The 14,219-nt window shown below is 41.7% G+C and overlaps 1 protein-coding gene across 1 annotated transcript in view; it reads left to right on the forward strand.

Moving 5' to 3' along the window:
• Positions 1-12,044, forward strand: part of cusr (Copper-only SOD repeat protein) — a 196,554-nt gene extending 184,510 nt beyond the window's left edge. Inside the window, exon 10 of the mRNA XM_068053024.1 lies at positions 1,758-12,044. Within this exon, the coding sequence (XP_067909125.1) occupies positions 1,758-1,861 (104 nt within the window). The 3' untranslated portion in view covers positions 1,862-12,044. The remainder of the gene's footprint in view (positions 1-1,757) is intronic.
• The last annotated feature ends 2,175 nt before the right edge of the window (positions 12,045-14,219 follow it).

The raw sequence follows: 14,219 nt of genomic DNA on the forward strand, positions 1-14,219 counted from the left end.
TTACAGACGCTTTTACAATATTGCATGACTCAGTGGGACAGATGGTTGGTACATTGCCAGTTCGCCTCATTAGATTAAAATCTTCTTTCTCTGATGGTTCTGTGGGTTCTATGAGAAATGAGATTTTCAGCAACTTCAATCCTGTTCCTAGGGTAAAGAGCTACAAGTAAAGACTGCTTGTGACTGAGTGCTAATTGTAACTCAATCAACAGTTTTGTTCAGATGTAATGAGAATAGCTTGAATAGGAAATTAAAATGTTACACTGAGAAACAATGGGTGGATTTTTATGCACTCCCCTGCGGCAGGTTTGGAGGTGGGGAGAGCATAAAACTGTGTGGGATGGTGGCGGGGAGGACTTCGCCACCATCCCGCCACTGCCGAAATTTAGTCTGGGGCGAGAAGGCCTATAAATGGCCTTCCCGCCCCGCCGCCAATTGAGGCCCATAACTGGGTAATTAACTCCTAAATAAGGGCCTCTTCCCATCACAGCTGCAATTAGCCGTGTGGTGGGCGGTCCTGTCGTCGCACAGGAAACACAGCACAATAAACCGAGCAGTCTGCTTCCTGGATGTGGGGGGGTTGGGGTGGGAGGGAAGGAATTCCCTTGTTCAAAGGCACTTAGTGTCTGAGTGAGGGACCTGGCGTCAGGAAGGAGGGAGGCTCACTGAGGGCCACCCCACTGCCCTTGCTGCTGACTCCCACCCCACAAGACTCCTCCAGCTCTGACCTACCTTGAGCCTGGTTCCAGTGCTGCTCCTCGGTGTCTGGTCGCTGCAGATACAGCAGCAGCCACAACCTCCATGGTGGCATTGCAGCTGCCAGCCTCTGATTGGCTGGCAGCTCTGCAAGACCAGGACTTCCACGAGCCAGGTCCTAAATCCTATGGAAGGCCCACCGCTGTCCAGTTAAGTGCATAATTGGCACTAAATTCGGTGGGTTTCCGTATAAGAGCCGACGTTGAGGGCCCCGCCACCAGCACATAGAAAATTAAAATAAAAAAAATGTTTCTCTGGTTGGAGTTAAAGTGAATTATTTGAGCAATGTTAAACAAATTCTCCATGTAACTCATACTGGCTGTGGGTATATGATTCTGACCCAGATGTTGATAAATTATCTGTTTCCCAGCACTAACATAATTCACACTAAGGTTAAGTGTAAGGTCAAAAATAAATTCACATTGTTTTGACACTGGATAGGCTGTGTTGGAGTGTTGATCAATATATTGTGCGTCAAAAACTGAGAAATAAAATCTTTAACACGGCACAGAGGCAAGGGCCCTGATGTTTTGAGTTGTTACCTTAAAGGGTGTTGAGAAGCCGGTTTTAAGCCCCAAGGTTCCCTATGTGGTAAATTCTTGATCTAACTGTGCTATCACAAGAAGGAACTGAAGATGTCCAGCCCCAATCCACACTAGGAGCTAGAAAAATTCGGCAAGCCAATTATTCCGCTCATGTCGACATCCTTATGACTAATCATAGGCTTCTATTGATAGTAGTATTTGAGCAAATCTCCAGCCTGTCTAAAATGGTTTGTGAGACAAAGAAAGAATATCATAATTTTTAAAAATCGCTGCAAGAAAAGAGAGGTGAAGGTGGATTTTCCTGAATTATCTAACATGTAAATATATCTAATTATGTCATGTAAATTGCCTGACTAAGCGATAAAACACTCAGGCTGCAGTCATACAGATAATTTTCTTTTTCTCATTATTGATAAATGGAGGGAATAATTGTAATCGCTTTGTGATTTTTAACAGATCCTAGTGGTGCAGCTCCAGGGCTTTTCCTGAACGTCGAACAATTTATTTTCTGGATACTGACTCTGATGCTACAGCTTGTCCTGTACAGTGTATTTGAATAGTTACATTGCAAATGATGTCAGCCATTTGCATCAGCACCTCCATCTGGTCAAGAATGCTGGTTTCGTGACAAAAAAAATCATGTAATGCATTGCATTTAAACAAACCCAGGGGGCTTACTGCTGTTGATTTCCTTAGATTGCACCAAATGATCCATTCTTAGATTTGCACTTTATTTTCCTATGAATCAATGTGCATTGCCTTGAAATTAGGATCTTCAAATATTAGTGTATGAATATTTAAAGTTCTTAAGAAATTCATTTGCTTGCTATTTTAAAAAAGCAGGTTAATACCTCGATGTTACAACAGTGGACTAAGAAACATCATACCGACACAGTAGGCAGTCGTACACTAATATTCAAAGAGTGTAATTTTAAGGCATCAGAGGTCTAAGGCTTCAGAAAATAATGAACTCAGAGAAATGTGGTTTTGGTAAATATTATACAGTATGACATAAAAGAACACAAGCTTGAATAAAATTCAAGTCTATATTCTAACCTGTATGTAATATTAACAGGTGGGAAGTTGGTCACATCTCACTACAGAGAGAAATTGAACAGATATTTAGTTCTAAAACCATACTGGTAAAAATAGCATATAGTCAAGACAATGAAGATTCAAGATGAGCCATGAACTATATAAAATGCATATGCAGTGTGCCTCATGTAAGTATATGATACTTGTGTAGTGAATGATTATAAAGCATATACGTACCTAATTAAGGTGCCCTTTGCTGTAAGATTAGATTGTCGGCTTGAAACCCCATTATGGTTTTTTTTAATGTACTGTAAAGTTGACTTTCATGGTTTATTTAGTTTAAAATCTATTTCTGGATTGCATCTCATGTCCATGTGAAAGATAAAAAAAACCCTTCCATTTATCTAGTGCCTTTCATAACCTCAGGACATCCCAAAGTCCTTTACAGCCAATGAAGTACTTTTGAAATGTAGTCACTGTTGTAATGTGGACACAAACAGCCAATGTCATTCATTGCAATGATGGTCACACAAAATGATTACTTATTGAATTATAGAAATTACAGCATTCAACCTGTTCCACTGTGCTGGTACTAGCTCTTAAATTGGGGCCACCTGCATTCATCCAATTTTGTCCTGTTATTCTGTAGAATATTCATTTTCATATATTTATACTATTCTTTGAAGTTACAATCTCTGCTTCGATAACTATTTGTGGTAGAATTTTAATGGCACTTTATGTCAGAATTTTTTTTCTCCATTTTCCCCTTCATTCTTCCAGTGATAATCCTGAACCCATACTCTCTTGTTACTGAATCCCCCAACAATCTTTCACTGTTTACTCTCTCAAACCCTTTCATAACCTTGAAAACCTCAAATAGATCGCCCGTAACTTTCTCTTTCAGTGAAACAAAATTGCCAAATTTTTGAGCCTTTTTTCCTAAAATTATGCTCCCATTCCAGGTATTGTTGCAGTACCCTTTCCATGCTTTGAATAGCTTTCCTTTAGTAGGTTGCTCAGCAATGCACATAGATTTCAACTGTGACATAACCAATGCCTTGTTCAACATCACTTCCTTTTTTTTGTATTCAGTGCCTCTATGTTGACAACAAAAAGTTTGCCTTTTTGTGTCTGTTTTACTCGTACTTGCATCTTTAAAGATCTATTTATCTGCACCCTTATTTCTATTTTTCCCACTGTGTTCAGAATTTTGCGAGTGTATGCATCTTTTAACTGTTCTCCCCACTGCACCCCCACCCCCCACTACCACACAATGGGCTGGATTTTACAGTGAGGCGGCCGTAAACAATGGCGGCCCACATGCGAGGGCAGCACTTTGCGGAGTCGCCGCGATATTAGGCCTGGCGGCTCATTTTAATGGCTGGGGCGGACGACCCCCACCCGATGTCGTGGAGGGGGTGGGAGGTCCGTCCCTGGCAATGGCATCCAGTGCCACTGTGTAGGCGCCAACGCCATTTTTAAAGGGCTTCGAGCCCTTCCATTTAATTAAAATTTTCAAAGATACAGTGTTTTTGAAAAATGAAATAAATTTATCCTGACCCTCTCCCACTCCCCCAATAACCATGGAAATAATAACCTGCCCTCACTGCACCCCCCCCCTCCAAAAAACACATACTTTGTTCTCTTAACCTTCCCTCCCAAAGTTCATCAACTTTAAACTTTACCCCTTCCCATCAACCCCTAGACCAATGAAATTAGTTTTACCCCACTCCCCCACTCCTCCCCTCCCTCACTGAGAAACTTACCTGCTACCCCCTCCCCACCAGTCTTCCGCCTCAGATCACCGGATGGAGATCGGGTGGCACATGTGTGCCGGCCACCGGCACCAATGTGGCACCAGAATGGATTGCGGGAGCGGATAAGTACTTAATTAAATTATTTTAATAAATTAACATATTTAAATTTTTGTCCCATCGACGGCGATATCGGCCGGGCCTTCTTGGAATTGAGGTGGACCTCTGCCAGAGGTAGTTTCCGCACCCCGCCCCCCCCCCCCACCACCCCCCAAGCAACGAACCCCCGATGTAAAATCCAGCCCAACCCAGGATATCACTGAGTTCCTCAGGGTAGTGTCCTAGGCCCAACCAGCTTCAGCTGCTTCATCAATGACCTTCCTTCAATCATAAGGTCAGAAGTGGGGAAGTTCGCTGATGATTGCACAATGTTCAGCACCATTCACAACTCCTCAGATACTGAAGCAGTCCGTGTAGGAATGCAGCAAGACGTGGACAATATCCAGGCTTGGGCTGATAAATGGCAAGTAACATTCACGCCACACAAGTGACAGGCAATGACCATCTCCCCTTGACATTCAATGGCATTACCATCGCTGAATCCCCCACTATCAACATCCTAGGGGCTACCATTGACCAGAAACTGAACGGGAGTAGCCATATAAATACCGTGGCTACAAGAGCAGGTCAGAGGCTAGGAATCCTGCGGCGAGTAACTCAACTCCTGACTCCCCAAAGCCTGTTCACCATCTACAAGCCACAAGTCAGGAGTGTGACGGAATATGCTCCACCTGCCTGCATGGGTGCAGCTCCAACAACACTCAAGAAGCTCAACACCATCCAGGACAAAGCAGCCCGTTTGATTGGCACCCCATCCACAAACATTCACTCCCTCCACCACCGACGCACAGTGGCAGCTGTGTGTACCATCTACAAGATGCACTACAGCAACGCACCAAAGTTCCTTAGACAGCACCTTCCAAACCCGCGACCTCTACCAACTAGAAGGACAAGGGCAGAAAATGCATGGGGACACCACCACCTGCAAGTTCCCCTCCAAGTCACGCACCATCCTGACTTGGAAGTATATCGCCGTTTCTTCACTGTCGCTGGGCCAAACTCCTGGAACTCCCTTCCTAACAGCACTGTAGGTGTACCGACCCCACATGGACTGCAGCAGTTCAAGAAGGCAGCTCACCACCACCTTTTCAAGGGCAATTAGGGATGGGCAATAAATGCTGGCCTGGCTAGCGACACCCACATCCTATGAATGAAAAGTAAATGTACTACTCCTCATTTCTCTGCATTGGACTACATTTGACGCCAATCAACCCACTCTGCTAACCTATTATGCTGTTGCAAAATTCTTTCTCACAGTGCCAAGCCCTCTACTTTTTGATCATCAACAAACTTCAATCTTCCTTCAGTGCCCATTTCTGAGTCACTAATATAAATTGGAAGCAAGCGGTCCTAGTGCAGATCCATGGGTGCACCACAACCCAAAAACGTCTGTTTGCACCTACATTCTTTTTAAACCATAATTCTGCACCTTAATCTTGATAAAACTTTGTTGTGGGACCTTATTAAAAAGCTTCTGAAAAATCTGTATATGTAACTTTCGCTGCATTCTCTTTATCTCTGCACTTTGTGATTTCCTCAAAAAAAAAATTTTGTCAAACAGAACAACTGAATTTGCATCCTTAGGTCCCAGTCCCACCATCAGGAGGAAATGTGGGTTGTGAATACACAAATGCTGGCACCAGCACCCAGAGGATGATTTTCGAAGAGTTGGTTAATTAAGTGGCCGCTCCTGGGAGCCCCATCCAATTAAGGATGGATGGTAAGATCCCAAAGCTGGAGGACCAATAGAAGGCCCTCCACTACTGAAAAATTGGCAGACCGACCGTCAGAGATGGGCGCTGCTGATGTAGGTAGGAGAAAGAGAAGATACCACTAGGTGGAAGCAAAAGCAAAATACCACAGATACTGGAAATCTGAAATAAAAATAAAAAATGTTGGAAATACTCAGCAGGTCAGACAGCATCAGTGGAGACAGTGGAGTTCTGATGAAAGGTCACAGACCTGAAACATTAACTCTGTTTCTGTCTCCACAGATGCTGCCTGATATGCTGAGTATTTCCAGCATTTTCTATTTTTATTTCACCTCAAGATGGAGGCACCCTTTGAAGAATCTTAGAAATGTTGAACTAAAAAGTGGCCTCAGCTCCCAGACCTGTGGCCACAGTTGTGGCCCTATGGTTATAGTGACTGCAGGGGGGCTTAACTTTAATGATGGAGTGCTCATCTCCCGCTCTGCCGCCAGAAGGCGGTTTCATTCATCGGCCAGGTTGCGGCCTCAGCGGGGGCCCTACAAGCCTACTGGAAAAGCTTTTGGGCGGGTAGCTGTCACAGCCTGAAGTGGCCTGTTCCAACATGGCCCTGAGGCAGGAATGCTCCCACAAACTGGCATGCCGCCCGGGAAAGGGATATTACTGGCCCGTTTGCTATAACAAGTCCTTTACATGATTAGATCATGCCTTTTCAAGTCTTTACTAATTTAATTTGTATTATGAACTCCAGTATTTTATCTACAACTGAGGCAAGACTACCTGCCTTCTAATTTCCTGGCTTTTCACTTTACCCTTTCTTGAACTGGTTTGTAACATGTGCAACATTCCAGTCCTTTGAACAAACCTGAAAGTTATGGTTAGTGCTGTTCTAGGTTCTTCCCAACCTCCTTGCAGTGTTCTGGGACAGTTCTACTTTTGGTCCCATTGAATATTTATCTGCAGCAATGCTTTGTCCATGTACTCATTCGTTACTCCTGTATTCCCATTTCCACCCATCTCTCTGAAATCTGGGGCAAGTTACTTTCAAGTACAAGATCTTTCTCTCTGTCCTGTCTGTAACTATCTGTCTGATGTATTCATAAAAGCTGTTTCCCTTCATAAAGCCTGTCATATTTCTTCGGAGCCTTTTCAATCTCTCTTTTTCATATATGATTTACTGCAACTTTATCCACAAATAATTTTAGTTGATTATTAGGAAATTCTGTACCAGTGACTGTTGTGCATGTATATATGTTTTATATCGCTAATAATGGTTTACTGATATATAAACTATTTTGTGAGTTTTTGAGCCCTGTAGTTTAAATGCAGTAGGTCAACTTATTTGTCAGGAAACCTCTGCTTGCAATATTTTTATCCTGCTTATACCACATTTATTAGCAAAATTAATAAAACAGCTCCCAAGGTAACTCAAGCGAGAAATGCTCCAGAATTGGTTCAATGACAATATAACAATTGTAATATAATTTGCAGTAACACCAGATAAATACAAGTTATTCTGACAGATCTCTGCATATATTTACCAAAGTACCTTTGAGTTCATTGGAAATTCATCCATTTTTGTCTAAATGTTTTGCTTTTAATTATATTTGTGTTGCGTAAATATGAAAAAAAAAGTTGCATTTGAAAATTGGTGCTCTACTATCCAAAATTAATCACTTAGGTTAATAGATTTAATGTACAATCATTGATTTTTTTTTAATGTAGATTAGAGAATATTACAGTTAAGCAGTTTAAAGTTGATTAGACCTAATTGAATTGGTAAAGCTGTGTATTTGTATGTGATTGCCAGAGAAACAATGGGAAATAATCTGTATTTTAATTATCTTTGTATTGGATATTTTAGATGTCACATGACATATAAATAGTTTGGGAATTTGGGAACCAAGTACAGTGTGTGGCTAAATCTGAAAACAAATAAAATCAGGTATTGGACTAATATGAGGATAATTGTCACCTTGACTCTTAGGAATCAAGGAACAGGAAGAGACTATTTAGCCCCTTGAGCCTGTTCTGCCATTCAATGAGATCATGGCTGATCTGCGACCGAACGCCATAGTACCTTTGGTTAATAAAAATCTATCAATCTCAGTTTTAAAATTGACAATTGATCTAACATCAATTGCCATTTGAAGAAGAGAATTCCAAACTTCTACCACGCTTTGCATGTAAAAGTGTTCCTCAATTTCACACCTGGCTCTAATTTTGAGACTATGCCCCCTAGTCCTAGACTCCCCAACCAACGGGAATAGTTTCTCTCTATCTACCCAATCTGTTTCCCTTGAGAACTTGAAAACTTCAATTATATCACCCTTTAACCTTCTTAATTCCAGGCAATACAACTCTAGTTTGTGTGATCTCGCTATAGTAATTTATTCCTTGGAGTCTAGGTATCATTCTGGTAAATCTATGCTGCACTTCCTTCCTAAAGTGTGGTGCCCAGAACTGTTCACAGTACTCCAGGTGTGATCTAACCAAGGCTTTTTATAGCTGAAGCATGACTTCTATCCCCTTGTATTCTAGTCCTCTGGCTATAAAGGCCAGCATCCATTTGCTGTTTTGATTATTTTTTGTACCTGACCCACCCACCCCCAAGTTTCTTTGGACCTCCACTGTTTCATGCTTTCACCATTTAGAAAGTGTCCTGTTCTATCCTCTTTCGGTCCAAAGTGGATGACCGCACATTTGCCTATATTGAAATCCATTTTCCATAGTTTGCACATTCACTCAATCAATTAATATCCATTTGGCATTTTATGCTTCCATTTACATTGCTTACAATGCCGCCTATGTTTGTGTCATTGGGAAATTTGGATAGAAAAATAGGAGCAGGAGTAGGCCATTTGGCCATTCATTATGATCATGGATGATCATCCAACTCAGTATCCTGTTCCGGCTTTCGCCCCATACCCTTTGATCCTGTTAGACTCAAGAGCTATATCTAACTCCTTTTTGAAAACATTCAATGTTTTGGCCTCAACTGCTTTCTGTGGTAGCGAATTCCACAGGCTCAGCACTCTCTGGGTGAAGAAATTTCTCCTCATCTCAGTCCTGAAAAGTTTACCCCGTATCCTTAGACTATAAGCCCTGGTTCTGGACTCCCCCACCATCGGGAACATCCTTCCAGCATCTACCCTGTCAAGTCCTGTTAGAATTTTATAGGTTTCTATGAGATCCCCCCTCACTCTTCTGAACTCGAGCGAATATAATGCTCACCGACTCAATCTCTCCTCATATGTCAGTCCCGTCATCCCAGGAATCAGTCTGGTAAACCTTCGCTGCACTCCCTGTATAGCAAGAACATCCTTCCTCAGATAAGGAGACCAAAACTACACACAATATTCCAGGTGTGGCCTCACCAAGACCCTGTATAATTACAGCAAGACATCCCTGCTCCTGTACTCCAATCCTCTCACTATGAAGGCAAAAATACCATTTGCCTTTTTTACCGCTGTTGCACCTGCATGTTTACCTTCAGCGACTGGTGTACAAGAACACCCAGGTCTCGCTGCATATTCCCCTCTCTCAGTTTATAGCCATTCAGATAATAATCTGCCTTCCTATTTTTGATACCAAAGTGGTTAACCTCACATTTATCCACATTATACTGCATCTGCCATGCATTAGCCCACTCAGTCAACTTGTCCAAATCACCTTGAAGCCTCTCTGCATCCTCCTCACAACTCAGCCTCCCACCCAGTTTTGTATCATCTGCAAATTTGGAAATACAACATTTAGTTCCCTCATCTAAATCATTAATGTATATTGTGAATAGCTGGGGTCTTAGCACCGATCCCTGCAGTACCCCACTAGTCACTGCCTGCCATTCGGAAAAAGACTCGTTTATCCCTACTGTTTGTTTCCTGTCCGCCAACCAATTTTCTATCCATCGCAATGCACTACCCCCAATCCCATGCGCTTTAATTTTACATGCTAGTGGGACTTTGTCGAAAGCTTTCTGAAAGCCTTCTCTGGATATGTGACATTCTATCCTAATATGTAAGTCGTTAGTAAATACAGTGAATAGTTGAGGCCCCAACACAAATCCTTGCGGGACAACACGAATCACATTCTGCCAATTAGAGTACCTGTCGGTTATCCCAACTCTCTGTTTCCTTCTGCTCAGCCAATTTCCTAACTCGGTCAATAATTTGTCTTCACTTCCATGAACTTCAGCTTTAGCTAACAGTCTCATGAAGCATTTTGTCAAACGCTTTTCTGTCATTTAGGCAGTAACCTGGTGGAGGGGACTGCCCATCCATTATAGAGCCTGCTTGATTTTTATTTTCACTGAAATCATGGAAATTGGGCAGGTTGTGTCATAGGTTTACCACCCAAGCCGTGAAGGTGAAATTGATCCATATGGATCAAAAAGTGGCAAAACAGAAATCAGAATTAATATGATGATATGTATGTGAGAGCAACAGTAGTGCCTGACCTCAGAATGTTTGGTGCAAAATTTAGTTTTTTTTTCTTCTGAATGTTTTAAAATATGTAAACTTTTTATATACAAATTTTTACATTCATTCGGAGTTTCAAAACCACCCAAGAAATTTTATGTAAACATGGTGACAAGACTCATGCTTCATATCTGCCTATTTTTCCAAATTTCTGTTCCGTTCTGAAGGTGCTGAGTGATGCTCGGGTTTGTTTCCAAAGGCACCAGTAGCTCTCTGACTCTTCATCAAAGTAACTGTTCTTCACTTGTTAGACTTGACAGTGAACTTCGTCAGTCTATTGACCATGGACAACATCGCAACCAAACTTAGTTCTATTCTGAGCCAACATCCACCTTCCAGGCAGATCACAGGATATGACTGATTTATTTCACCTCAGTAATGCAGGACATTGAGATGTGCAGGATCTAAACTACAATCTCAATCTAGGTTCAGATAGCTCCTCACAGTCTGCTCTGTATGGCATAGTAATATGTCAGACAATGCCTTAACTAGTTAGGTCATTGGTAAGCTCATCCACATTTTTTCCTAAACCAAATTTGCTTCTCATTCATCAGCAATGTAAATATCACCAGGAATTGATGACTTTCAAGCCATGAACTTCTGATGGAAAATTGTGTAATTCGGGTTTTATTGTACACCATGTCCGCTCTACCACCTCTCTTTTAATATTATAGTAATCTCAAAATGTAACACTGACGCACAAGTAAGAGACACAACTGCAATGTTAGTCACCAAACCACCCAATGTGAATTTTTGTATTGATTCCTTTTGCTTTGTCACATCTACACAATTAAACCAACCTATTTTGTTAGGGAAGCTTTATGAATTTTATTTAGTTCTAAGTAATGATTGATGTTGTACTGGAGTTAAACAGTGTCTTGCTTTGTTGAGTAGCAACCCCCAAAATTAAAGTAGTACAAATAAGTTTGGATTAAAGTAATTCATTTGGAAAGAGGATTTACTTTATTTTACTAAAGACATTTTTATATTTGTCTTTTTACATTGAATTTCAGGAGCCTGGCTCCTGACATTTATACTGGTAATTCCAATCTCCTTTGACTGGCGCAGACCTGTACACTAGATTAAAACTGGATTCAACAGCATAAACACTAGAATCTATCTTAATAGAAGACCAATGCAAGAGGTCCTGAATATCAGAGTTTTGGGTTTCCTATTAATATAGGCATAGATACTTTTTCCATGTGAACAGCAACAGGTTCTGTTGTGTGATTGCCATCTCATTACAGGCTTCACCTTTCAATTCTTTGGATTCAGCTTATTCTTTTGCTGGTGTGGTGTCAATGAGAAAGCAGGAAACCCAGAAATCTTCCATTCAAGGTTTTGAATGTGCACAGGCTAATTTAACAGTTTCAGTTGGGAATTGTTTATCTTGTTAAAAGAACATTGCATAGCACAAGTACTTGAGAAGGGGGTTGATATGGGAGTTGATTTCGGACACATACTTGAAATCACTAGTGCATGCCATTGGTTCTCTTCACTTTTCACATTCAAGTATCTATTAAAATTACAGCCAGAACAGCTGTATTTATTTTGTGTTGAGTTAACATCATGTGCAAGTCACACAATAAAATTTTGGCAACACAACGACACGTTTCTATCTACATTGCTTCAGCACACAAATGTTTGTTTATAAAAAGGCAAACGTTTGCCATATACTGTGTAATAAGATTGTGTGTCTTTAAATTTTAAGGATTTGGGAGGAATCTTTACAGTAGATAGATGTTATAGAGTCATAGAGTCGTACAGCATAGAAACAGGCCCTACGGCCCACCGCGTCCATGCCGACCATAATGCCTATCTATACCAATCCCACCTGCCTACATTAATTCCATATCCCTCTATGCCTTGCTCATTCAGGTACCTGTCCAGATGCCTCTTAAATGTCACTACTGTTCCTGCCTCCACCAGCTCCTCTGGCAGCTCATTCCAGATACCCACTATTCTTTGTGTGAAAAATTTACCTCTTTGATCCCCTTTAAACCTTCTCCCTCTCACCTTAAATCTATGCCCTCTAGTTTTAGTCATCCCTACCATGGGAAACAGACTCTGGCTATCTACCCTATCTATGCCTCTCATAATTTTATATACCTCTATCATGTCCCCGCTCAGCCTCCTTCGCTCCAGGGAAAACAGACCCAGCCTATCCAATCTCTCTTTATAACTCAAGCCCTCCAAACCAGGCATCATCCTTGTGAGTCTTTTCTGTACCCTCTCTAGCTTAATCACATCTTTCCTGTAGTGCGGCGACCAGAACTGCACACAGTACTCCAAATGCGGCCTAACCAACGTTATATACAACTGTAACATGATGTCCCAACTCTTGTACTCAGTGCCTCAGCCGATGAAGACAAGCATGCCATATGCCTTCTTCAACACCCTGTTGCCACTTTCAGGGAACTATGTACTTGCACCCCAACGTGTCTCTGCTCAACAACACTCCCCAGGGCCCTGCCATTCACTGTATATGTCCTGCCCTGGTTTAACTTCCCAAAATGCATCACTTCGCACTTGTCTGCATTAAATTCCATTTGCCAATCCCTTGCCCACTTTTCCTGTTTATCTATATCCTGTTCTAACCTTAGACAAGCTTCTTCACTGTCCACTATACCACCAATTTTGGTGTCATCTGCATACTTACTAATCATGCCCCCTACATTCACATCCAAGTCATTAATATATATGACAAACAACAGAGGGCCCAGCACCGATTCCTGTGGCACACCACTGGTCACCGGCCTCCAATCTGAAAAACAACCCTCCACTACCACCCTCTGCCTCCTATCACCAAGCCAATTTTGTATCCAATTGGCTAGCATGTAACGTCCACCACCCTGCCCTCGTCAATCCTCTTGGTCACCTCCTCAACAAACTCAAATTCGTGAGACATGATTTCCCGCGCACAAAGCCATGCTGACTATCCCTAATCAGACCATGCCTTTCCAAATGCATATAAATCCTGTCTCTCAGAATCCCTTACAATAACTTTCCCACCACTGATGTAAGGCTCACTGGCCTGTAGTTCCCTGGCTTATCCCTGCCGCCCTTCTTAAATAAAGGCACAACATTAGCTATCCTCCAATCTTCCGGTACCTCACCCGTGGCTAACAATGATACAAAAATCTCTTTGTTCCTTTCTCTCAAACACTCAAACATAATATGGGACTTCACTGATATCACCCGCACCGATAAAAATTTCCATTGTGTGACTCTAACAAGGAAAATAATTCAAAATGTTATAATGTTCATAGTTTTGGCTGAAGAAAATGTTGCTTGGGTATTTTCAAACAGCATCAATTTGAATCAGGGTGCATCAACATTAAAGCAACTTTCTTGTTCTTAATGGTCTTAAAATTGCTCCCGCAGTTGGGAATATATTTATACTATATTAAACATTTTTCTGTCTGCACACGCTTCCTGTATATTTTCCCATTATAAATTCCTATGTCCAGGCTAATAATCGAAATGATCTGTGTAAACATACCACACTGTAGTTGTACCATCCAGCCAATGGAGGTCCTACAATACCACCACTAGTAGGAAGAGGGTGTAATCGCAGTGTTATGAATTGTTAAAAGCTGTTTCTATTATAAATGTGGAAATAGAAATTTATAGTGGAAATATAAATTAAGACAATGGGCTAGATTTTATGGTTCTCTGGAAAGAGGGATTTCAGGCGGCGGGGCTGGCATATCCTCATGAGACGTCAGCCACAGAACCTGCACCGTAATGCTACTTCCCGACTCTGTTGGAAGCTGCAAATTGCCGTGGTGGCACCTCCACCTCAACACGACGGTACGATCA

Source organism: Heterodontus francisci, chromosome 20 (genome assembly GCF_036365525.1).
Source record: "Heterodontus francisci isolate sHetFra1 chromosome 20, sHetFra1.hap1, whole genome shotgun sequence".
Classification (NCBI taxonomy): Eukaryota; Metazoa; Chordata; class Chondrichthyes; order Heterodontiformes; family Heterodontidae; genus Heterodontus; species Heterodontus francisci.